The 25,867-nt window shown below is 47.3% G+C and overlaps 1 protein-coding gene across 1 annotated transcript in view; it reads left to right on the top strand.

Annotated features, from left to right (window-relative positions):
* The first annotated feature begins 517 nt into the window (after positions 1 to 517).
* The window catches only part of dock10 (dedicator of cytokinesis 10), a 91,387-nt gene continuing 66,037 nt past the window's right edge, over positions 518 to 25,867 (top strand). The window contains 3 exon segments of the mRNA XM_062552066.1: positions 518 to 700; positions 18,345 to 18,464; positions 25,481 to 25,570. Coding sequence (XP_062408050.1) covers positions 518 to 700; positions 18,345 to 18,464; positions 25,481 to 25,570 — 393 coding nt within the window.

Raw genomic sequence — 25,867 nt, 5'->3', positions numbered from 1 at the left:
ATGGTTATTGATCGCTGGGTGCAGGGCGGGCATTAAGTGTTGGTTGCTAGGAGAAGGGCATAGTGGGAGTGGCCATATCTGAGCTGGACTGTGGGCATTGGGTGTTGGGTGGACGTTGGGTGAGTACTAAATTGGGGATTTGGGTGCTGTGTACTGAATTGGGGATTTGGGTCCTGAATACTGAATTCGGGGACTGGGTCCAGAGTACTGAATTGGGTGCTGTATACTGAATTTGGGATTGGGTCCTGAGTTCTGAATTGGACTTTGGGTGCTGTGTGTACTGAATTGGGTGCTGAGTACTGAATTGGGCATTGGGTGCTGTGTACTGAATTGGGCATTGGGTGCTGTGGGGTGCTGTGCTTGGGGTGTTGGACAGGGCACGCCGTTCTGTGGACAAGCAGGCACCGGGCACTGTCTCCAGGGCACCACTGGGCGTTGGGCGCTGTGCGGTGCTGGGTGTCGGGGGCACGGGGCTCTGTGCTGGGTGTTGGGGGCACAGGGGCGTCGGGAGTTGGGCATGGGCTGCTCTGCCAGCGTGCTGCTGCTGCAGGCCCTGCGCTCCGTGCTGAGGGGGGGGAACTGCGGGCGCATGTGTGCCCGCCGCCAGCAGCAGATCTCCTCGGAGATGCTGCCCCCGCTGCAGGAGGAGGGGGGCGACGGCGCCAACCAACCCTACGCCACCACCACCGTCGTCGTCATGGTAATGATCGATAATTCCTCACCCCAGTTTGACTGGACTCTTACCCAACGCACTGTACGTGTAGAGAAACTCCTGCATGACGACACACAGGATGTGGAGTTATACTGGAATGTCTGAGTGGTGGGTGTGCGTGTGTGTGTGTGTGTGTGTGTGTGTGTGTGTGTGTGTGTGTGTGTGTGTGTGTGTTGTGTGTGTGTCTGTCTGTGTGTATGCATATTTGCGTGTGTATGTGTGTGTGTGTGTGTGTGTGTGTGTGTGTGTGTATGCATATGTGTGTGTATGTTTACTTTTGTGTTACTGAAAGAGGGATATTTGTGCTTTCTGTGAATTTGTGTCTGCTCTCTGCTATTCTACTGTCAAATATGTGTGTGTTTGTGTGTGTGTGTGTGTGTGTCTGTGGAGATGAATGGGTGTGTGTATGTGCAGATAGATAGATAGATTTTTTTTGTGGGTGTGGGTGTGTGTCTGTGTGTGTGTGTGTGTGTGTGGGAGGGGGAGTTGACTGGAAGGCTATGGGGTTGTGCAAATTATGAATGTTTCCCATATGTTCCTGAGTCTCCTTCCTTGTGTGTCCTCGCTCTCATGTTACACGCAGCACTCTCTCTACGGCATCTGGTCTCACCACTCACATGCATTTACACACAGCATACACACACTCCTCACACACACACAGCATACACTCCTCACACACACACACAGCACACACTCCTCACACACACAGAGTATACACTCCTCACACACACAGCTACACTCCTGGACCAGTTACACACACAACCATTTCTACCTGTAGATTCGATCTATTTCTTACATGTATGCACCTTATTCTGCTATAGGCTTCAACAGTGTAGTTGCATGTGCAGTCTTTTTGTCTGTGTGTTTTGTGGTGTGTGTGTGTGTGTGTGTGTGTGTGTGTGTGTGTGTGTGTGTGTGTGTGTGTGTGTTCTGACTTCTCTGGTCTGGCTGACATGTGTGTGTCTGTGATCTTGTGCTGGGCGTCTGAGAGAGACGATCGCGTCTGAGGAGGAGATCTGAGAGTGGAGTATCATGGCTGAGGAAAGAAGGGAGAGAGAGCGAGAGAGAGAGAGAGAGAAGAAAGGAGAAGGAAGGAGACAGATAGAAAGAGGGGATGATTAGAGAGGGAATGGGAAAAGAGGAGGAGAGAGAAGAGAATGATAGAGGAGAAAGACTGCAGAAATAGTGACAGCATGAGGAAGAAGAGAGAGACCACAGAGACAGAAAAGAGAAAAGAAAGAGAGCGAGTGAATAAATAGATGGAGAGGCATAAGAGGAGGAGTGAGGACAGAGGGAGAGAAAGGCAGGAAACGAGAGAATAGAAAGGCGGTAAAAAGGGAGAGAGAGTAAGAATGAGAGAGGAGAGAATGAACGGTAGAACTGCGGTGCATTTTGGAACAGAGGTGTGTGTGTTCTGTAGGCTGCAGGGGTGTGTGTTCTTCTTTTCTGGGGTGTGTGTTGGAACAGAGGTGTGTGTTTCATAGGCTGCAGGGATGTGTGTTCTCTTTTTCTGGGGTGTGTGTTCTCTTTTCTGGGGTGTGTGTAGGAACAGAGGTGCGTGTTTCGTAGGCTGCAGGGGTGTGTGTTCTTCTTTTCTAGGGTGTGTGTTCTGTAGGCTGTAGGCTGATTCTCTGGCAGCTCTTGTACACCACCCAGTTAGAATTGAGTAACGAAAACATACACACACACACCAGGGCTCGACATTAATGGTTGCCCAGTTGCCCATTTGCCCTACCAAATTGTTACAAGTGGCACCCTGATTTGGTTGACTTTGGCAACCAAAATCTCTCGCCCGGTTTCCAAACTGGCACACACTTTTAAAAATGGTCGTGGAACCTTGCACATACTGTACACACACACGCACACACGCACGCACACGCACAAGCACACGCACACACACACACACACACAGACGCACACACACTGCCTGCCTATCCCTGCTACCTGCAGTGGACCAGGTGGTGGTGTGTGGTATTGGCTGGAGGTCAGTGCGGTGTAGCAGACAGAGAAACTGGGCTTATAGGTCACTCTTGCTGCTGACTCAGAGCTGAGCTGGACCTGTGCTTACTCAGTAAGGCTGTAGTGTGTGTGTGTGTGTGTGTGTGTGTGTGTGTGTGTGCTTACTCAGTGTTGTTTGTAGCGCTGTCTTACTCAGTGAGAGCATTTATGTTCATGCACATCCATGTAGATGTGTGTGTGTGTGTGTGGGCGCGCGTGTGCATGTGTGCTTGTGTACTTAGTGTCCTCTGTTTTTGTGCCTTGCGTGTGTTGTTCTTGTGTCATCAGTGGGCACACTTCCAGGGTGCTGAGTTAATGAGAGGATGTGTGTGTGTGTGTGTGTGTGTGTGTGTGTGTGTGTGTGTGTGTGTGTGTGTGTGTGTGTGTGTGTGTGTGTGTGTGTGCATGCAGAGTTAATGACAGGCTGAGGGGACAGGTGAGCATGCCTGGCGTCAGTTTAACAGGATCACTATACTACTTCCTGTCCTTTTATCTCAACTTCCTCTCTGAGGCCTAATCTCTGGCCAACCCACCCACACACACACACACACACACACATACACACACACACACACACACACACATACACACACACACTTACAGCTTCCCTCTATATCTAAATAAAGGCTTCCTCTAAGCCAGATGATGTATGCTATTTATTTCTTTAATAGAGTCTTGTGTCCTAAGTGTGTTGCCATGCAGCACAGATACACATTGCATCTGTGTGTGTGTGTGTGTGTGTGTGTGTGTGTGTGTGTGTGTGTGTGTGTGTGTTCCTTGAGGTTTGTTATTAGACCTGGATGTTGTCACTTTACCTCTTTAGCTGTAGGAACACAGCAATTCAGCTCAAATGTGGTATTAGCCAAAACACCAGAGTCTGTCCAGTTCTATTCCAGTTTATCTTCTGCATTTGGTTCTGACCAGTCCAGATCACTTCTCTCTGGTTATGGTTGTGTTTGGTTCTGACCAGTCCAGATCACTTCTCTCTGGTTTTGCTTGTGTTTGGTTCTGACCAGTCCAGATCACTTCTCTCTGGTTTTGCTTGTGTTTGGTTCTGACCAGTCCAGATCACTTCTCTCTGGTTTTGCTTGTGTTTGGTTCTGCTGTTCTCACCACTCTAGATCATCTCTCTCTGGTTGTGGTTGTGTTTGGTTCTACTGTTCTGACCGGTCCAGATGATCTCTACGGTTACTGTTCTTTTTGATTGTTGCCCCCTCATTTCTCATTATGACTCTGAGTAGCGTTGTGGTTGTCATGACGGCTGTCACACCTTCTCAGTGTTACTGACGTCAGCTGGCCTGACTGCCTGACGTGCTTATTATAGCGGCGTGTGTGTGTGACGGTGATGGTGTGGTGGGGCGCTGCCTTCCTGCTGTGCTTATTATAGTGGCGTGTGTGTGTGTGTGTGTGTGTGTGTGTGTGTGTGTGTGTGTGTGTGTGTGTGTGTGTGACTGTGACGGTTTGGTGGGAGCACTGTGAACATCTTGCGGAGCCCAGAGGTGCTCGTGCCTGGAAGTGTCAAAGCCATTTCCGGAGATGTCTCGACTCTCTCGACTCTCTCTTTCTCTCACTGGGACTCGGAGCTCAGAGCTGAGAACTGTCTCACGTCCTGCCATCACCGTAGAGGCTCCTCAGCTCCCAGCCAGGGATGCCTTTCCCAAAACCATAGCTGCTAACTAAGTTAGCTACTAAGTTTGCTAACTAAGTTAGCAACTTTGTTGGTTGCAACTTGCAATGCAATTTCCCATTGCCAACCAACTATAGTTTTGGGAAACACACCCCAGGTCTGAACGAACGCCTCTGGAGACCCCTAGCAGCCTAACACACTCCTTTGATCTGCGATGGAGTCTTTGGTAACGTAATGTACATGTGCAAGTCAGATGAAGCATTCGATAAAGTTTTGTGTTGCGCCTTTCGCGCAGTGCAGTGATTCAAGGTTGTTTCCGAAGGGAAAGTTCCAAAAGGTCAAACACAAGACCACGCAGACACACAATGCATCAGACCGTAGGCCTACTAATTGTGGTTAGTGATTCTGAAATTGGATGTTGTACTCGCTAGTTAGCAGTTAGCTTGCTGGTTTGTTAATCTCATAGAGTGACAGTGTGTGTGTGTGTGTGTGTGTGTGTGTGTGTGTGTGTGTGAGAGAGAGAGTGTTTTCCATGTGTTGCTATGGAGCATGTTTCATTGTCTCTATGGAAGTGTCTATCTGGACTCTATGTGTGTGTGTGTGTGTGTGTGTGTGTGTGTGTGTGTGTGTGTGTGTGCGGTCCTCAGTTAGTTTCCCACATGAAAATGATGGCATTGGAAGAGCTGAGTGGAAAAATGGCAGTCTTAGATTTTTGGCAGGACACCTCCCTGAGGATGTTGTTGTGCTTCTCCTCCTCTCCCTTTCTTTCTCTCTCTTTCTCTGCGCTACCCTTTCACTCCCTCTTTCATCCTAAATTCCTTTATCCCTCCATCATTCTATCCATTTACCCCCCAATTCTCTCCCTCTCTCTTCATCTCTCTCTCCTCCCATCATGAGTTTTTATCTTCCTCTCCTTATCCATCCATCTCTCTTTTTTTATCCCTATGTTGAAAGGCTGGCTCCTCTCTGTCGACCTCCCTCTCCTCCTTCTCTTCCCTCTATTCTTTTCTTTTCTCTCTTCTCTTCCCTCTCTTCTCTTCTCTTTGTTTGGCACCAGCATTTGTCCCCTGCAGTCAGGGACCCTTCTGTTTTTAATTTCTACGCAGAAAAACGTTCCTTCTTTTTCTTCCTCGTCTTCTTCTTCTTCTTCTTCTTCTTCTTCTTCTTCTTCTTCTTCTTGACCCCATGGCATCCCTCCTCCTCAAGCAGCAGGTAAGGGTGCAGGGAGATGGCAGTGTTGTGTGGCTGTGGCAGTGCTAACAAGAGAGAGAGAGAGAGATACAGAGAGAGAGAGATAGAGAGAGAGAGAGAGAGAGAGAGAGAGAGAGAGAGAGAGATACAGAGAGATACAGAGAGAGATATCTGGGGATCTGGCACATTCATGTCTTTCTCGCATGTTTGTTTTTGCCAAGAAATGTCAGTATTGGGCTGAGCTGAGCTGACTCTGCAAGACTCTTCAAGTCCTACTTTCTTTTACTGCTCCATTCTGATCTCTCTCTCCTCATATCTCCTCCTGTAGGGTGTCCTGGGATTACTACTGTGGGGTTTCTTAGGATTGCTCCAATAGGCCTACTGTCCCTGTGATTAGTGTGATTACTACTGTAGGGTGTCCTGTGATTACTACTGTAGGGTATCCTGTGATTTCTACAAAAGGGTGTCCTGTGATCACTATTTGGGGTGTCCTGTGATTACTACTGTGGGGTGTCCTGTGATTACTACTGTAGGGTGTTCTGTGATTACTACTGTGGGGTGTCCTGTGATTACTATAATTATCCCCGTTGGGTGTCCTGTGGTTTCTCCTGTTGAGTTTCCTGTGATTAGTGTGAACACTCCTGTAGGGAATCATGTGATTGTTGTGATTACTTCTGTAGGGTCTCCTTCACAGAACACTAATCCCAATGGCACACTGACCAGGATCTCTCCTCTGGCCAGGGCAGGCAAGGTCACACTGTGGCATTCTGGGGGTTGTAGTCTTATGATCTTGGAGCTGCTTTGTGGAATGTAGAATTGCTTGACTGAGAGTAGTGTGCACAGTGTGCTGTTGATGTCGTGAGATAAGAGGGGAATTTTGGGGAACAGGTCCACAGGGGGAGAGGTTTTACATCTGCTTTCACTGGTGGGGGGGGAAGTCCCACATCCACAGGACGTTGCTATGGTTATTCCTGCTTGTCAATAATGCCAGAGTGTTGTCGCCAGTACTGTTGCAACTTCCTGTTCTTCAGTTCCAGCCAGATCATATATCTCTCTCCCTCCCTATCTCTCTCTGTCCCTCTCTCCCTCTCGCTATATATCTCTCTCCCCATCTCTCTCCCTCTTTCTCTGTCCCTCTCTCCCTCTCCCTATATCTCTCTCCCTATCTCCCTCTCTCTCTCTCCCTATCTCTCCCATCTCTCTTTCTCTTTTTCCCTCTCTGTCCCTCTCTCCCTCTCCCTATAACTCTCTCTTTCTCTACTTCCCCTCCTTCCATCAGAGCCGTAATGAGGATTGACACTTTTATATTGCTTTGAGGCTCTGTGTGCTGTGGTGTGCTATTGCATTCACACACGTCTCACACTCTTATCTCCAGATATTCTTCTCTTTTTCTATTAACCTCCCTTATCCATCCCTTTCTCTCTCTCTCCCTCCCTCCCTCTCTCCCTCCCTTTCTTCCTCCCTCCCTCTCTCCCTCTATCCCTTTCTCTCTCCCTCCCTCTATCTCACCCTCTGTTGTTATCTTTCTGTCTCCCCCACGTACTGTATGTACTTTCATGTGTTCTCTCTCCATCGTTCTCTATGCCCACCGCCCCCCGATGAGAGTGTGATAATTGCACCCTCTGTACTGTGAGTGTTTTGATGGCCTGCAGCTGCAGTTTATACACACAGTGAACTCCCATAGGCACTAGGAGGAAGGAGAGAGAGAGAGTGGTTGGAATGAGAGAGAGAGAGAGAGAGAGAGAGAGAGAGAGAGAGAGAAGGGGAATATAACACAGTTTGGGAGGGAAGGAGAATATTATAGGGTTTGGAATTAGCCGTGTAAACATGAGATGGATGGAGAGAACAATGGCTTGGGTGAAAGGATGCAGGGGCGGGAGGAGGTGAGGAGGAGGAGAGGGGGAGGAGGGCGGGTCGTGGAGGAGGAGTGGAACAGTGTTAATTGCACCTTACTGTGTCACGATTCGTAAGCTGACTGGATTTGCAGAGCAGGGCAGAGTCCTGCAGTGAATCTGGCCATAGCTAGGGTCACCAAGAACAGGAAGTAAGAGTCCTGGGCAGGTCAACAGGAAGTAGGGACTGCGATCAGTCCAACCTTAAGGAGACACGCCACCAGCTCCGACACGAGTACGCTTGGGGCACTCCTCATCCAACGTTCAATTACTTGGTCTCCAACGTTCAATACTACCGTAATTACCCAAGTATTAGCCGCGGCTATCTATACATTGATTTCTGCAAAGTTTCTTCAGCTATGAGGTTACAGGGGGGCAGTTAATATGGTATTAATGGTGTTGTTTCTTTTAAACTAGCATAAAACACTGTCCTGCGGCTTGACTCTTTGGCTATTATCGTGTAGATTTTTTTATTTTCTGAAATTTGATGCGGTCTTTTCGCCTTCGTATCAATAGGACAGTGGAGAGAGACAGGAAGCGAGTGGGAGAGAGACATGACCGCAGGCCGGAACCGAACCTGGGTCGGTGCCCACAGGCCCACAGAGACCCACATGTGGTCTGGTGCTGCCCGCTTGTTCTGCAGACAGCACCCCCATGTTGATTTTTCATTTTTTGTCTAGAAAACAATGGGAGTGAAGACGTGATGGAATGTCGGCAGAAGGGGGACCATACAGTGCGTCCGGATTTCGGGAGGACAGTCGGGTCTCCGTGCCCTTTGTCCAGACCTCTCTCGTGGCTCCTCATTTTTGCCTTTTTTTTTTTTTTACCCGAAATGACGACAAAAGGGCAAAAATGAGGACGCACGAGAGAGGTCCGGACAAAGGGCATGAAGATCGGACTGTCCTCCCGAAAATCCAGACGTATGGTCACCCTAGTGGGCAGTCAGGACTAAGTGCCCTGCAGTGATTCACGGGCTGTTGGAAGGCAGTGCAGCATGAGTGTCATGTCAAAACAGACTGCTCACCTCGTTGCTGCCAAAGCCGAGACACACTGCTAGCCTAAGCAGCTCCTCCAATATGCTCTAAATAATGAAAAGCTGTGACTTCTCCACTTCTTCACAGTGTGTGTGTGTGTGTATTGGTGTGTGCGTGTGTGTGTGTGTGTGTGTGTGTGTGTGTGGTCACTAGGGATTAGTGTAATTTATGGCCTTCTAGTGATGCCTGTTGCCCTGCTGTGTCATACTCCTGGGGGCTATCTGTCTCCGTATCTGTGTCTGTGTCTTTTTTCTGTGTGTGTGTGTGTGTGTGTGTGTGTGTGTGTGTATCTTATGTAACGGCGGCCTTAAGCTGATTAAAGCCCCAGTGTACAGAGATGATGAGACACATCTGCTCTCTGCTCACCAGCAGCCAGACTGACCTGAAGACATGCATGTGTGTGTGTGTGTGTGTGTGTGTGTGTTGTATACCACATTTAAACTTCTCATGTATGTGTGTAGCCTTAACAGCTTGTTTAACATTCTTAGAGAACAATGAAAAATGGATGGCCTGATGGCCTGTGCCTGTGGCAAGTGTGTGTGTGTGTGTGTGTGTGTGTGTGTGTGTGTGTGTGTGTGTGTGTGTGTGTGTGTGTGTGTGTGTGAGTAACAGGACCAGACTGGGTACTCGCGCACATACAGTACTGTACACACACACACAGACACACACACACACACACACACACACACACACACACACACACACACACACACACACACACACACACACACACACACAAGCTAGAGTGTTCAAAAAGTGTTTTAGGGGAGTGCGTGGGTATTCATTTTGGTTTTGTTTGTTCTGGTGTGTCCCTGCATGTGGTAGGTGGGCGTTTGTGTACAGTTGAGTGGGCGGTCACAATCATGTTTGCAATTGTTTTGGTGTGTGTCTGTGTGTGTATGTGTCGGTGTGTGTGTGTACGTGTGTGTATGTATATGTATGTAACTACATATGTATGTAACTGTGTATGTATGTATGTATGTATGTATGTATGTAACTGTGTGGGTGTGTGTGTATCTCTATCTCTGTGTGTGTGTGTGTGTGTGTGTGTTCTGTGTTTGTGTGTTTTGGCGTGCCCTGACCTGCATCAGCTGAAACAGCCCCTGTGCTGCCCCTGTGGCTTATGCTATACATACAGCCCAGGCCTATAGATCTCTCCCACAATAGATCACCTGGGGCCGCAGCCACTCACTGGCCTCTGCTCTTCCCTCACACACTCCCACAATAACAACACCAACACCATAAAGGCCTGCGCGCACCTTTTCAGGGCCAGACACACCCTTAGCACTGAGCTACAGCATCAGCAATACGTTTACACTGCGAACACTAGTAACCCTTTTGGATTATTTGTTGTGTGTGTGTGTGTGTGCTTTTGTAGCCTTTCAGTATAGCCGCTTAGTCTCTATCTCTCTCTCTCTCTCTCTCTCTCTCTCTCTCTCTCTCTCTCTCTCTGTGTGTGTGTGTGTGTGTGGCTATGTCATATGTGACCCTCTCTCTCTCTCTCTCTTTCTCTCTCTCTCTCTCTCTCTCTCTTTGGTTCAACTTCCTCTCTTTGCCGCACTATGTGACGAGTTTCACATGCTCTTTACAAAGCTCCTGTCACTCGGTGAGCTAGGCAGTGAACACGCGTTTGTGCACCCGTGCCTGCGTGCGTGTGCGTGTGTGTGTGTGTTGTGTCCGTCCAGAAACGCATGTGTACTTGGATATAAGGATATGAGCTTCAGGATGAATCGGATCACCTTCCGCAAGAAACACAAACCCAGGCGCGAGCGGGCCGACTATAACAGATTAAGTTGTGTACGTATTGAACCTGTTCTTTATCTTCGCCGCGTTTCTCTTTTTCTCTTGACTGTCCCTCCCATTGATTCCACTTCTCATCTTATCTGGTCATAAGAGGCCAACGGCAAAGCTTAGCCGAGTACTTTCTGTGCTTTTTCTTTTCCAAAATGTACTTTTGGTTGTACTCTTCAAAAGCTGCTTATACAGGAGATGGAGAACATTCGTTAGTAATGGCTAGCTGACCTCAAATAACTGTTTGTATCTCCCTGTTTCTCTGTCATCGTTAATGTTGTTGGCTTCCACAGAGCATTGGGAGGTAATAATGGAGGGTTACACGTGTGTGCGTGCGTGTGTGTGTGTGTGTGTGTGTGTGTGTGTGTGTGTGTGTGTGTAGTGTATGTGTGTGTATTGCTGTCAGTTTGTGTCTCTGCATGTGGTTAGTTTCCCTGCGTGCTACTGTGGCTGAATTCGTTTTCATTTTGAAGCTCTCGCCAGCTAGTGCTGAAACCACGGTGGTTTTGAAGCTCTCACTAGCCATTGTTCAGATACTGCTGGTGTTGGAGGTCTAACTCATTGTTCACTGCTCAACCCATTAGTATTGGTTTTGATTGTAATAGCCTACTACGTTGGGGTTAAACTCACACTGTTGAGTGTTGAAATAGCCCTGGTTGAGAAGCCCACATTATAGAGAGTGTTTTGTCAGCGTTGGTGAAGTCCTGAGTGTTCTTTTTCCTGGAGTTTGGACAGTGATGAATAGCTGTTATATACCCAATCCTCACTCTGGCTGTTCTTAGTGCTAGAGCTGCCATTACTGTGCTTTAAAGTAGCCTACTACACGTGTGTTTGTGTGTGTGTGTGTGTGTGTGTGTGTGTGTGTGTGTGTGTGTGTGTGTGTTAGTGTGCGTGTTTCATCTAGCGTGCCAAAGAATACTGTATAACTCAGGTCAGGAGTGGAAAGTTCAGGTTCGTCACTGACTTCAGCTGGTTCAACACTCAAAAGGAAACTCTACTTACTTAAAATACCATCTTGACATCATGATGCGTTTGAGGTGACTGTCTCAAGCTCAATGACTGTTGTGATTCTACTGTATGCTGTAACTGATACCCAAATTGTAGCCTATATCTTAAATGTCAAAGTAAGCATTCACAAACAGTGTATTGAAGATTGATTGTGTTAATGGATGCATAGGGTTGCTTTTTTAAAAGCTCTAAATAATTGCTACTCTTTCTTAAATGAAAAGAATAATTTTGAAGTGATAGGGCAAGTACACAAGCTACTGTGTTTTGCAGTAAATAAAACATCTCCAGTTCATTTGGAGAAGTGATGTGTAGCTAGGCTATGTACTGTAGTTACACTATTGATGGGTTTCACCAGGTCCCTTTCCACAGGTGTATGAAATCAAGCACCTTGATTATCAATGTAGACTACATGGTGCTTGATTAACACACCTGTGGAAAGGGTCGGGACCTGATGAAACTCATGAATAGTAATGCAAACCACATCAGGTCCAGTTTTTTGGAATGATTGTATGTGTGTGTGCATGTGTGTGGGTGTGTCTGATGGTGAATGCCAGGTGCTTCTGCTTCATGCCTCAATGCCTTAGATTCTTTTGGATGTGAGAGTAGTAGCAGAATTACATATCTGTCTAAGCCATTGGAATTCCCCTCAGTTTTGGGGCAGGTCCCAGTGTCATCACAGCTGCTGCTGGTCACAGTGTGGTGTGGATACGTGTGCGCAGAGATGGCAGTTAGCTTTAGCACTGTGATATAGATAGCTGTTAGCAGAGATGGCAGTTAACTTTAGCAGTGTGGTGTGGATACGTGCAGAAAGACCAGAGCAGACGGTTAGCGCTAGCTTTGTGGCGTCAGTATGTGCGAGCAGATACTGTATGACCGTAAGTGTTAGCAGTGTGGCTTACGTACTGTACATACTGTACGTGCTGGAAGACCAAAGTCGACAGTGAAGGAGGGTTGATATTGTATGCGCAAGCGGCAGCTCTGAGCTACGTAATTCATTATTGTCAATGGCCGGGTTTCCCAGACTCGTTAAGAAGCTCTTAAGTGCTAAGAACTTCTTAGGAGGGTTCTTAGAACGTTCTTAGAGCGCTCCTAAGAAGTTCTTAGCACTTAAGAGCTTCTTAACGAATCTGGGAAACCCGGCCCATGTTGTCTTGCAGGCACAGGAACGCGCGTGCCGTGGTCAAAGTTCAACCATGTGGAACTGTGACTGCGGTATGGTGTACATGTAAATTAAGTGTTTTGCGCTGAGCCTGGCGGAATGTACAACAAAAATCTTTGGGACATTACCTCAACCAAGAGCAACCTAGCAGCGAGCTCAGTCTATGGTGCGTGCAATGTGAAGTCCCCTTATTAAAGCAGGGTTGACATTGTATGCAGCACGCGCAAGAGTGACAAAGCGGCATAATGCAGTTGACGGGTGCAGCGACAAACCAGTTCTTTTGCGCGCGAGCCATTGAAAATAATGTGTTTTACAGCGCAGCGCCGGCGTTTGCAAGAGCAATGTGAACCCTGCTTTAAGGCCCCATCACATTGCACACGGCATGCGCTGCGCTCACCGCTAGGTTGCTCTTGGTTGAGGTAATCAGAGACGGTTGAAAAAGCCATTTTAAAGGTATTTAAGTGTCTTTGAGGTAATGTTTGAACGTTACCGCTGGGCTCCGTGCAAAAGACCATTGACTTACCACGCGTCACGGTCAAAGTTTCAACATATTTCAACCACAGTACGCGCAAGAGTGGCAAAGCGGCAAAATGCCGCTGGCGCTGTGCTATGCTGAGCGCAGCGGCAGACCAGTTCTTGCGCGATCAAACCATTGAAAGTAATGGGTTTCATAGCGCATGCCGCATGTAATGTAATGGGGCCTTTAGCGTCAGCTGTGTGGCGTGAGTTGATGCACGCTGAAGTGACTGTTGTGTGACGTGGACATTATTCAGGAAGACCATAGCAGACAGTTAGCGTTAGGTGTGTTGCGTGGGTAGGCTATATGCAAGCAGATTGGACCGTTAGCTTTGCCAGTGTGGCGTGGGCATGTGCGAGCAGAAAACAGTGTTGTATGGATACATGTGGGAAGACCAGAGCAGACGGTTAGCGTTGGCTGCAGCAGATAGTTATCTAGTGGACGCTACGCAGAGGTTAGCGTTGGCTGCAGCAGATAGTTATCTAGTGGACGCTACGCAGAGGTTAGCGTTGGCTGCAGCAGATAGTTATCTAGGGGGCGCTACAGTTAGCGTTGGCTGCAGTAGATAGTTATCTAGTGGACGCTACGCAGAGGTTAGCGTTGGCTGCAGCAGATAGTTATCTAGGGGACGCTACGCAGAGGTTGGCGTTGGCTGCAGCAGATAGTTATCTAGTGGACGCTACGCAGAGGGGAGGATGCTTCCTCTCAGCTCTAGGGAAAGTGTCTGATGGAAAGTATGTGGTGTGTGTGACTGTGGTGCTTGTGGCTTTTTCACTCTCTGCTAACTGATTGGGTTGATCTCATGTAGGCCTAGTCTCTGCAATATTTTGTCAATACACGGTTTGTCAAATTCAGCATTTCTCCTCTCTGGCATTCATTATACACTCTTAGCAAAACATCTTCCAACTGATTAACAAGGGTTTTAATTGGCCACTGAGTTGAAATGTCAACAGTTTTTCTAACAGTTAAATAGCCTTGTGGTCCACAATTAGAACACACCGCTGCTATGTTGTAGCTAGCAGAGGTGGAAAAGTCCAACTTTAGAAAGTAAAAGTCCTACCACATATCTGTGCCAACCACTCACTTAAACCAGCTGATTCGCACAACTCTTCAGCCAGGTAGAGCAGCTAATTGATGAGATCACCCGTGTTAAGTGCACAGATAGAACCAATACATGATTGGACTTTTACTCTCTGAAGCTGGAGTTTTCCAACCTCTGATAGCTAGCATGTTGTCTCTGTGTAAAAGTGGGCACCTTTTGGCCAAGGTCCAGTTTCACCTGGGGTGGCTCTCAAACTCTCTCCTCGAGGCTCGGTCCTACCGATCTATAACCAACACTGGATAGACTATCCCATTGTTGCCGCCCCATCATTCTTTACTGTAGATCAGTGAGGACGAGGATCGAGGAAGGAAGGGAGGGTGTATAAAAGCCCAAATGAGAGGCACCCCTGGACTCACCAGGCTGGTACGTGCAGGGTCACCTTGCACCTGTGTCCTGTGTCCTGCTTCCAGGGGATGATTTTATTGCTAGCATGGCTATATGGCTGTCATTAGCCAGTGGACACAGAACACAGACTGATTGGGAGTTGAGATCCAGATAGGTTTGGGTATGGAAGAGCTGTTTCATGTAGTCAGCCTGTGTGTTACTTACAGTATACTGTGCACTTAAAGTCAGTTGCTATGTTATAGTGTGTAATGTGCACTGAACAGTCTGAAGTGCCATGGTGGAGTTCTGCTGGACTTGAAGTGTTGAGTGTAGTTCTCTCTCCCTCTCTCTCTCTCTCTCTCTCTCTCTCTCTCTCTCTCTCTCTCTCTCTCTCTCTCTCTCTCTCTCTCTCTCTGAAGCTGCCTGGCCCGCATTCCTCTTTGATGCAGAAATCGGCTCGTTTTATTCACAAATGACAAACAGATGCTCTGCTCTGCTCTCCTGTCATATGTATTACATGTAGAGAGCACATTTAAACAGAATGGATGTGGGAAACTAAACAATAAAAGGGAACAGCAACCCCCCCTTTTTTTTACTGTAGGCTGCGCATGAAAGAACAGTCTTTCACCACTCTACATACATGAAACAGCCTTTTGTGGTGTTTCATGTGTGCCTAAGATGGAGAGTGCTTATGAAAAATGGCCAACTGTGATTACTTCCATTGTTCACTGCCATCACTTGTAAATGCGCTTAGTGGCACAGTCTTTGAAAATGTATCTCAGTTTACCGAGCAGTACTGGACTACACGCTTGTCTGTGACACAGTGATGAAGACGTTCTGTCAAACCTGGCCCGGGCCCAAACCCAAAATGTGTATTGTAACAAGCCAGTGTTTATGTTGGAACCTTGAGAGAACACAAATGTCATCATCTCGGTTGCGTAGCCTAGTCACTTGTTTGGAGCCGAAGAACTGCTTGGCAGCTTTGCCATAGCAACCGCAAAGTTTATCCATTATGACATCACAGAGGGGTTCAATCCGACGTCTGGATAGGGTTTTTTTGGGGGGGGTGAGTGACATGAGAACAGCTTTATGGGAGCAGCACACTGCTTGGTAAATGGGCTATGGGTAAATGACACGATGACGAGGGCTTTAATTAAAAGGATCTTCCTCTCAGAGAACCTTCATCAGGCAGGGTGGAGGATGCTCTGGCTTCCAGGACTGCTGTTTTACAGATGTGCCGGACTCTTGGTATTTAGGGAGATCAGGGGTCATGTGTGGAGGTCTGAAGTCAAAGGTTAACTGCCCATTCCCATGCAGCTGCCCTATTCATTTGTGTGTGTGTGTGTGTGTGTGTGTGTGTGTGTGTGTGTGTGTGTGTGTGTTTGCCCTGTCCTCTCACTTGTACCATGCTCCAGACTTCTCCATGCATACGCTCTACTCTCTCTCTCTCTCTCTCTCTCTCTCTCTCTCTCTCCTCCACACACACACACACACACACACACACACACACACACACACACACACACACACACACACACACACACATGTGACAGCAGAAGTGAAAGGGAGTGTCATCTGTCCTCTCCTGTGCTCTGGTGAATTTGTTCTAGAGCTGCTCTCTATTTCCGCCCTGTCCCACCAGCTCTGAGGCCCTGTGTGTGTGTGTGTCCGTGTGTGTGTGTGTGTGTGTGTGTGTGTGTATGAGCCAGAGGGGTGGGAGCGGTTAATGAGAAGGATTTTGTGGTCGGGAAAACACTCCAGTCATGATGTGTGAACAACACTGAGAGGCACTAACACCCCTTCTTCACACACACACACACACACACACACACACACACACACACACACACAGCCTGTCTCCATCTCTCTCCATGACCGCAATGGGCGGTGGTGGTCGCAGATGTGTATCCTGGTTGGACCAACATGGAAAAACACATGGGGGCGTTGAGCAGGCTTCTGCAGGAGACATCATCACTCATGACACTGTGTGCGTGTGTGTGTTTTTATTTTGTGTGTTTGTTTCTGTATGTTTATTTGTTTGTATTTATTTGTGTGCGTGTTTGTGTGTTCATTTGTTTCTGTGTGTTTATTTGTGTGTGTGTGTGTGTGTGCGTGTGTGTTTGTGCGCGTGCATAGTTGTCTGCTCAATCACATTCATGACTCACACATTATCCTTCAACAGGACAGAGTTTCAGTTTCCATATGAATAAAATATACACAATTGATACACCATCGGGGGTCAATGACTCTCTTTAGGTCTTTGGTTAAGTTCTCAACCATAGTTCAGCTGCCACTGTAACGCTTGGTTGGTTGGCTGGCTTTGTCGTATTTAATTGAAGAAGACAGGAAAGGGAATAAGTGGGTGAGGGCACAGCAAAGACACTGGGTATGTTTGAGGAGTGGTCTTTTTCCTCGAGGAATTGAAGTTGTGCACAGGAGAATGCAGATGCAGCACACACAGATTGGTAATCTACTGTATGGCACATCCATCGGTCTGTAGGTTATTAGCGTATGATACACGCAGACTAATCTATGGCATGTGTGTGTGTGTGTGTGTGTGTGTGTGAGTGAATGTGTATGTGTGCATGACATGTGCGTGCATGCATGCCATGTGTGCGTGCGTGTGTGTGTGTGTAGGTGCATGTGCATATTAGCATGTGCTTGAGTTCTTAGCAGTACTTCTGAAGTTGTGCTTTCTTTATTGAATGAAATAGGAGTATGCTGACATGAGTGTGAAGTAGTATCAGTGGCACTGTGTACAGGTCCTCTAGTATACTGGATACAAGTGCTGTGTGCAAGTCAGCAGGGTGCTTTTGTGGAGCGTAGTAATGCAGTATGACTTCAGATGAAGACTTCAACCTGGTCCTGCGTCACACACATGTGCATCACATTTAGTGTGTGTGTGTGTGTGTGTGTGTGTGTGTGTGTGTGTGTGTGTGTGTGTGTGTGTGTGTGTGTGTGTGTGTGTGTGTGTGTGTGTGTGTGTGTGTGTGTGTGTGTGTGTGTGTGTGTTGGTGTGTGTGTGTGTTTGACATCAAACCCAGGCCCTCTCTGGTCCAATGTTGCATCCTCAGACCCTGTGTGGAATCCAGGGTTGTGTTCCCTCCATTTTCTGTGGAGTGTGTGAATGACTCAGAAGATACATTGGAAGCTCAGGTTTAGTGTGTGTGTGTGTGTGTTTGTGTGTGTGTGTGTGTGTGTGTGTGGTCCAGTGTTGCGTCCTCAGGCTCTGTGTGGAACCCAAGGTTGTGTTCCCTCCATTTTCTGTGGCCTGTGTGTGTGTGTGTGTGTGTGTGTGTGTGTGTGTATGTGTGTGTGTGTGTGTGTGTGTGTGTGTGAGTGACTCAGAGGACACACTGGAAGCTGAGGCAGCTGCCTGGGCTTTGGGTTTCCGCCCCTGAATCATGCCTATGTTTAGTTTCCTCCCTCCCTCCCTCCCTCCCTCCCTCCCTCCGTCCCTCGTTCGCTTCTCCTGCGCTCTCGCGTTCATTTTTAGGCCCGTCTCATCTGGTCCGCTCGCCTCGTATGTTGCTAAGTAACGGGCCCGTGTGTTTTGGATATCGCAAGCGCAGGGTTTTATTTCAGAACCGCGCGCTCGAAATATAAACACGCTTCTGCCGAGTCGGCTGTAAATCTTTCGGAGTGGTGTCAGTGTTCTCCGACTCTGCTAGACAGCGCTGGGCAGGGCTGTGCTGACCTCATGTTAGATGGAACTGGAGGGCAGTGACCAGGATTTGCAGGAGCGGAGGGAATGAGTAGGCCCTGCTGGCCAGCGTCCAAATGTGTGTTACCTGAGTGTGTGCGTGCGTGCGTGCGTGCGTGCGTGGGTGCATGCGTGCGTGTGTGCATGTGTTACGGTTCAGCAACACTGACATGTGTGGCTGTGTGTGTGTGTGTGTATCAGTGTTATGATTCAAAAGTGCTGATGTGTGTGTCTGTTTGTGTGTTATGGTTCAGCGATGCTGACGTGTGTGTTCTTGTGTGTTCAGCAGGAGAAGCCGAAACTGATTGACCCTCTGGACTATGAGGCGGTGATCTCAGAGCTGGAGGCGGAGCTTAAGGAGGACCCCCATCAGGACCTGCTTCTCTTCCCTGAAAATGACTTTTCTGTAAGTAGTTCCAAACACGACTTTACTGTAGGTACCAAAACACGACTTTACTGTAAGTACCAAAACACGACTTCACTGTAAGTACCAAAACACGACTTCACTGTAAGTGCCAAACATGACTTTACTGTAGGTTCCAAACACAACTTTACTTTAAGCACAAGACACAACTTTACTTTAAGTGCAAACACAACTTTACTAAAAGTACCAAGCACGACTTTATTGTAAGTGCCAAACACGACGTTACTGTAAGTACCAAGCACGACTTTATTGTAAGTGGCAAACACTACGTTACTGTAAGTACCAAACACAACTTTACTGTAAGTGCAAAACACGACTACTGTAAGTACAAGAAGACACAACTTTACAGTAAGTATAAAACATGGGTTTGACATAAGTACAAAAGCACAACTTGACAACTATGAGTACAAAAGATGACTTTACTGCCAGTGCAAATCATGACTATCACATCACAAACACATCAGCTTGTGTTTTTTCCTGTCTGGTCAAATGCTATTTCTGTCATTTCATTTCCTTGTTTGATATGAGCTGGTTCTGGCTATGGAACTAGGGTGGATATGCGTAAAAACCTCGATTGCTTATCATCCGATAGTGCTTCTTGATACATGTTGGTGAGGCTTTGGCCTATTCTGCACAGTGGCTGCTTACCTTAACAAAACAGGCACACACACACACACACACACACACACACACACACACACACACACACACTATATTTACAGTACAATTAGCTGTGGCCACACTGAATTGAGGTAGGGGGGTAGACAGAGACAGAGACAGAGGCAGAGGAGCTGGAGTGGGGGATGTTTTTTGGGGACTTTCTGGTCAGTGGTCGTTGAAGTCCTGAGTTGTGCATTGCTGAGCAGTGGACTGTGTTATCCCTCCTCCTTCTGAGGTCTCGACCTCCAGACAGCAGCAGTCAGCCAGAGCTGGAGAGAGCTGAGGAGCTGGGCTGGCTGGCTGGCTCACCCGTGCAGTGAGTGATGTAAGCTGCATAGCTGCTCTGCTTGGTCTACATGGCTGGCTCCTGTTGGACGCTGAGCAGAAACACCAACGACAGTAAAAAAAAAACAGATCTAGCCACACACACACACACATACGTATAAACACATACAACCACACACACACACACACACACACACACACACACACACACACACACACACACACACACAGACACACACAGTCACACACACCCCGCATGAGCACACACAAACACATAGAACCTCACACACACACACAGTTTAGCAGTAAAAACAGATCTGGCTGTGCTGAGCTAGTGGTGCGCATCATCTACAGGCACACATACAACCATACAAACACATACAACCACACAAACACACACACACACACACACACACACACACACACACACACACGCACATATATATACACACACACAAAGTATAAAACTAAAAACAGATCTAGCTGCGCTAAGCTACAGTAGTGGTAAACATAAGGAACAGGCACGCACACACACACACACACACACACACACACACACACACACACACACATACATACACATGAACACGTAAACACACACAGAGTTAAAACAGTATATAAGTAAAAGTGGATCTGCCCGTCGAGGTGAAGCAGGGCTAGTGTGAGTTTAATTCTGGTTGCACAAGCAATGCGGTGATGTTGATGTGCGTGCATGTGTGTGTGTGTGTTTGTGCTTGTGCGTGTGTGTGTATGTGTGTGTGTGTGTGTGTGTGTGTGCATGTGTGCGCATGAGCGTGTTAATAGCTGCACTGCTTCCTCGGTGTGTCTTAGAGGATGTGGTGCAGTGGCTGTGTCACTGCTATCTGCAGTAGGGGGAAGTCCTGCAGAATGAGGTGTGTGTATGTGTGCGTTTGCGCGTGTGTGTGTGTGTGTGTGTGTGTGTGTGTGTGCGCGTGCGTGTGTTTGCTTGCGTGCATGTGTGTGTGAGTGTGAGTGGAGCAGACCCAGCAGGATGGGCTAATAAATGTCCTGCTTTATGTCTAAAGATGAAGCAGCTGAAGTCAATGGTGGGGAAGCACTTTATGGGCCTGAACTTTCCATTTCCTGACCTGAGTTATTTACTGTGGCACATTCACTCTCTCTCACACACACACACACACACACACACACACACACATCCATAGACACACACATACAGTGTATGCTACAAACGTGTCAAAGTTAAATCTGATACTATGACTGACTTGCTCGCATGGGTATCTAACACACACACACACACACACACACACACACACAGTCGTGCGCAGCAAAGGCTGTGGTGTAGTTAAGGCTGACATTAACGCTGAAGTGTTTGCATGACCTGATAACATGACAATATAACACAAAGAGACTCACACATGACTAAAAAGCTGACTTGTTTGTATGACACACACACACACACACACACACACACACACACACACACACACACACACACACACACACACACACACACACACACACAAGCACACACACAGACCCAGTGAAAGCATAAACAAAGGACCTGGAGAAGAGCACACTGGTTACATCAGGGGGCCTGGAGATGGGCTAACATCAACACCCCAAACTTGTGATGGGGCCGCACCGTCAGGGATGGATGTGTGTGTGTGTGTGTGTGTGTCTGTGTGTGATTATGTGTGTGTGTGTGTGTGTGTGTGTGTGTGGGTGTGTACAGTATGTGATTATGTGTGTGTGTGTGTGATTATGTGTGTGATTATGTGTGTGTGTGTGTGTGTGTGTGTGTGTGTGTGTGTGTGTGTGTGTGTTTGAATGCGTGTGTGTGTGCGTGTCTGTGTGTGTGTGTGTGTGCGCGTGCGTGCGTGCGCGTGCGCGCATGTGTGCATGCGTGTGTGTGTGTGTGTGTGTGTGCGTGTGTGTGCGTGTGTGTATGCATGTGTGTGTGCGTGAGTGATCTGTAAAGAGAGGCTGCTGGCACGGACTGCATGGATTGTATCAGGGAGGTCGGACATGGACTAACATAAACAACTCAGGCCCATGGAGCTGTTTCAGTGGGAGGGGCGTGTTACCCTGGTAACTCCTCCAAACAGTAATACTAGACAGCTCTGCTCAGTGGACCGACCCTCCTCTTCCTCCTCATGCAGAACCAAGCCGGTTCAAGCCAGTAGCCAATTAAACCAAAGCAAGTTATAATGTTACGAGTTGTATCGACATGTAGCCATGTGGGAAACACTTTTATACAGTGTAGAGTGTGTGTTACTGTTATTGTTACAGGATGTAACCTCCCTTTTGTTGTTGGTATGTTTTGCGACAGGAACATGGTTTAGCAAGGCCAGTTGTCCGTGTGGGCTGTGTGTAGCATCATTTAATAAAGTTTGACAAGAAGAAATGGTGCTGTATATGAAGAAGCGGACTAATTATGGTCATCTGTTTTCATTAGATGCCTGTTTGTCATTAGACGTTTGGCTGGCTGCATAGCTTATGCTTGCAAAGGAGACTGATGGTTGTGCAAATATGTAGCCTAAGCAGTAAGCACAAAACCACACACATTTGCACAGATTCTCTCTCTCTCTCTCTCTTTCTCACTCGCTCTCCATCTACAGTAAGCTGTTGGGATTTGTTCAACCTGTGCTCGTTAGCATGTTCATTTGCAAGCTAATGCGTTTCCACAGACCACTAGTTCAAATGCTGCTCTTTTAATTAGACCGTTATAATGCCCAGTCTCATCACGTTAAAGTACACGAGCCAACTCTGAGGGGAGAGAAAGTAAAAGGGGAAAAAAGATGAAGGGAGAGAATGAGAAAAGTAAAAGAGAGGAAAGGGAAAAAGGAGAGAGAGAGAGGGAGAATGTTGAGTATATCCTGCCCAGGGAGGTTTGGTTGTGCTGCAGTGGTCATTCTAATCCAATCACTCTAATTGAAGTAGCCTACAGTATATCACATCCAGCATTCTGCTAATGCACCACCATCATTCATCTCTTATGATTGGCTGTGTCATTCACCTCTGCTTCATGGCTCTCTTGTGATTGGCTGTGTCATTCAGCTCTTGCTTCATGGCTCTCGTGTGATTGGCTACATTGTTCACCTCTGCTTCATGGCTCTCTTGTGATTGGCTGTGTCATTCAGCTCTTGCTTCATGGCTCTCTTGTGATTGGCTACATTGTTCACCTCTGCTTCATGGCTCTCTCGTGATTGGCTGTGTCATTCAGCTCTTGCTTCATGGCTCTCTTATCTTCGTTGGCTGCAGGTCTGACTGAATAGTGTGTTACTCAATCCCCCACCACAATCACACCAAATGCGTGTGTCAGTGCACATACTAAGTCAACAACTGAAACCCAAGAGATGTGTTGAGGGGTTTTGGTGTCCACCACAGTAGCAGTTTTGTTGTCTACTTAGATCTTTGAAATATTTACTAATGATGAGAATTGATATACTATTAGACGCTAATGTAATAGTAACCAGAATCAGAGGTACAGTAGGCTGAAGTAAGAAAAAAATCAATGCAAGCAGACAAAGGCAGGTTTAGAGATTGCAAACATGGTAAGACATGTCAGCAAACAAAGGAAAGTTCTCCACGCTTCTGCAGTTGTGCGACAATCTGGTGCAACCAGGCCAGGACAGAGTGTGTGTGTGTGTGTGTGTGTGTGTGTGTGTGTGTGTGTGTGTGTGTGTGTGTGTGTGTGTGTGTGTGTGTGTGTGTGTGTGTGTGTGTGTGTGTGTGTGTGTGTGTGTGCAACCAGGCCAGGACAGATAGTGTATGAAAGGAAAAGGGATGCCGGTGCAACGCAGATGTCTTCTTTAGTATTTATTTAAAAGGTGCAAAACATTGACTAACGTTTTGACATTACAAACGTCTTCATCAGAGCAAATACCGTAATTTCCCGACTATTAGCCACGGCTTATACATTGATTTTGCTAAATCTCTTCAGCTATGAGGTTAATACAAGGGGCAGTTAATATAGTGTTAATATGGTTTTATTTATTTTCACTTGCATAAAACACTGTTCTGCGGTTTATACACAATGCGGCTTATACACAATGTGGCTTATATGTGGGGAAATTACTGTACTAAAGAAGACATCTGCGTTGCACTGGTATTCCTCTTCCTTCCATGGTAAGACGTGTATTAGCTGACAACAGTTTCAAGACAACAGCCGGAGGTCAGCACATGATGTGTACTGCTTAGGGCGGCAGCCCGCCTGACTTCCCGCGCTGTGTGTTCTCTCCGCATTTAAGGCGTTGTGTCCTCTCTGGATTGTGTCCAGAAGAAAGCCAAAAGTCACAAGTGCAGTTGCATCATCATCAAATGAGCAAAGGGTCACTCACACGGGCAGTTGGTTGACCAGGTTGTGGTGTGAGCAAAGACTGGGGCCGTGACTACAGTAAAGAAAATTATGAAATATTTCTACTACAACAAGGCCATAATTACTTTGCATATACTCTGTAAAGACATGGTGCAAGTTACCACGAACCTCCTGTTCTGTGTACACAATATGCCAGCTTGTTTCCACTTCATGTTAAACCTGCTGACATGCACCTAAAACAGCAGAGCACCAAACTGCATCAGTCAGTCAGTCAGTCAGTCAGTGAGACGAGACCGCTGACTCCCACAGGGTAGATTAGCCTCTGACGGTGGCCTGTGTGGGCCCACTTCCTACACCAGTCACAAGGCTCTCCGTTGCCATGCGCAGAGAGGCTGCGTTAGCTGATTAGCCATTGGACGTGGACAAGTGTGGACTCACATAAGCGATGCAATCATCCCTGACAGTATACTGTAGCTCGAGACCGGATCTGCTGATAGAAGAGCGACCTGCAGGTCTTTTTTCCTGCTTACAGGTCCTTTGCAGAAATGCCTGCAGGGCTTTTGCTGTGCACTGCTGATATCTGCACTCCAGATCTATTCTAGCAAACTCGGCCCAGACACAGACACAGAAACAGCACACAGAGCAGTATGCCAACGGAGCATTAGCTACGTTAGCGATCGCACCCCAAACACAGACACATCATTTCCTGTATGTCAGAGGACCATTAGCCAAGTTATAGTACACAGAGCAGCGCATGGTAAATGCTCAGTGCAGCACATGGTGTGCGCTCAGACACACATAATATGTTCAGACGCAGAAGTATCTCAAGAGATGCAAAATCTCTCTAAATCCGTCTGACCACTTTTCTTTTAAATGAGAATGTGTTAAGTTTTTGCCTACAAATCGATTCACTCAACATCATTATCTCATTTTTGATGGAGGTGGCGTTTAGATGCTTCTGTTCTGTGTATGATCTTAAAAAATGAGTGTCCAGTAGAGAGCTCTTTTTCATTGGGTGGTCAGCAGACAGAGCGCATCACTCATTGGTTGACCAGTGCATAGCGCTAATTTCTCATTGGATGACCCACGTAGAAAGCTCATGTCTCATTGGTCGTCTTCAGTGTAGCACTGAGGACACAAGTTGCATGGCTCAGCAGGGTGGTCCTGGGGAGACTGGGTCCAGATCACGAGGATGGTGAAGGAATTATGCAAAAAACAAAACAAACAAAAAACAAGAAACCCCATTACCATCATGGTCATTGCATAAAAGTGCATCCGTAAACATGTCCCTGACTGGGCTTTCTCTGTGTGTGCCTGAGTGTTTTGGTGCAGCAACAACAACAACAGATGCAATCTCCTTTTCTCAATGACTTCATCCATGATATTTTTGTTTTCTCATTTGTTTGTTTGTATCAAGATGAGTCTGTGGCAAACTGGCTCTCTCCACTCCGGTTCAATATACTTTGGTTTGGGTCCAACCAAAGCACTAGAGTTAGGCACTTAGCATACCGTGTCCGGTGTAATGCAAGGTCACTCGAAAGTTGCGTCTTCTCTCTCTCTCTCTCTCGCCCTCTCTCTCTCTCTCTCTCTCTCTCTCTCTCTCTCTCTCTCTCTCTCTCTCTCTTCTCTCTCGCTCTCTCTGTTTTGGTAGGCCAATGTCTTTGTGTGGATTCTCTACTGCGTTGTGTCTTTTAAGAGTCTTATAAACACCTCTCTTTCTCTCTCTCTCTCTCTCTCTCTCTCTCTCTCTCAGGTCTCCACTCTTCCCCTGGAGACGCGGACGCTGCAGTCCACAGTCCCAGCTGAGGCAGAGGAACAGGCCAAATGTCTGCTGGTCAGACAGGTAAGTCCTACCACAGCTCTCAAAGTGACCTCTCGATAGCCTCAGATAGCCACTAACCATGTGACCCTGTGATTACGTAAACTTTGATGAAAGTTCTGATTGCCACGACAACTACATGTGTGCTCATTTTCCGCAACAAACAAAAAGTAAATGCAGTCTGAAACTATTTCCATTGCAGACAGTACTGAAATATTTCTCCCACTCAGTCAATACTGTGCTGGGTCAGATCTGCAGAGGATACTCGTCTCTGTGTCTGTCAGTCCTTCTGGCATCCATATCAAAGCATGTAATTATAAT

This window comes from Sardina pilchardus, chromosome 13, assembly GCF_963854185.1.
Source record: "Sardina pilchardus chromosome 13, fSarPil1.1, whole genome shotgun sequence".
NCBI lineage: Eukaryota > Metazoa > Chordata > Actinopteri > Clupeiformes > Clupeidae > Sardina > Sardina pilchardus.
Note: the sequence above shows the minus strand (reverse complement) of the source record. Positions and strands in the feature narration are given on the sequence as shown.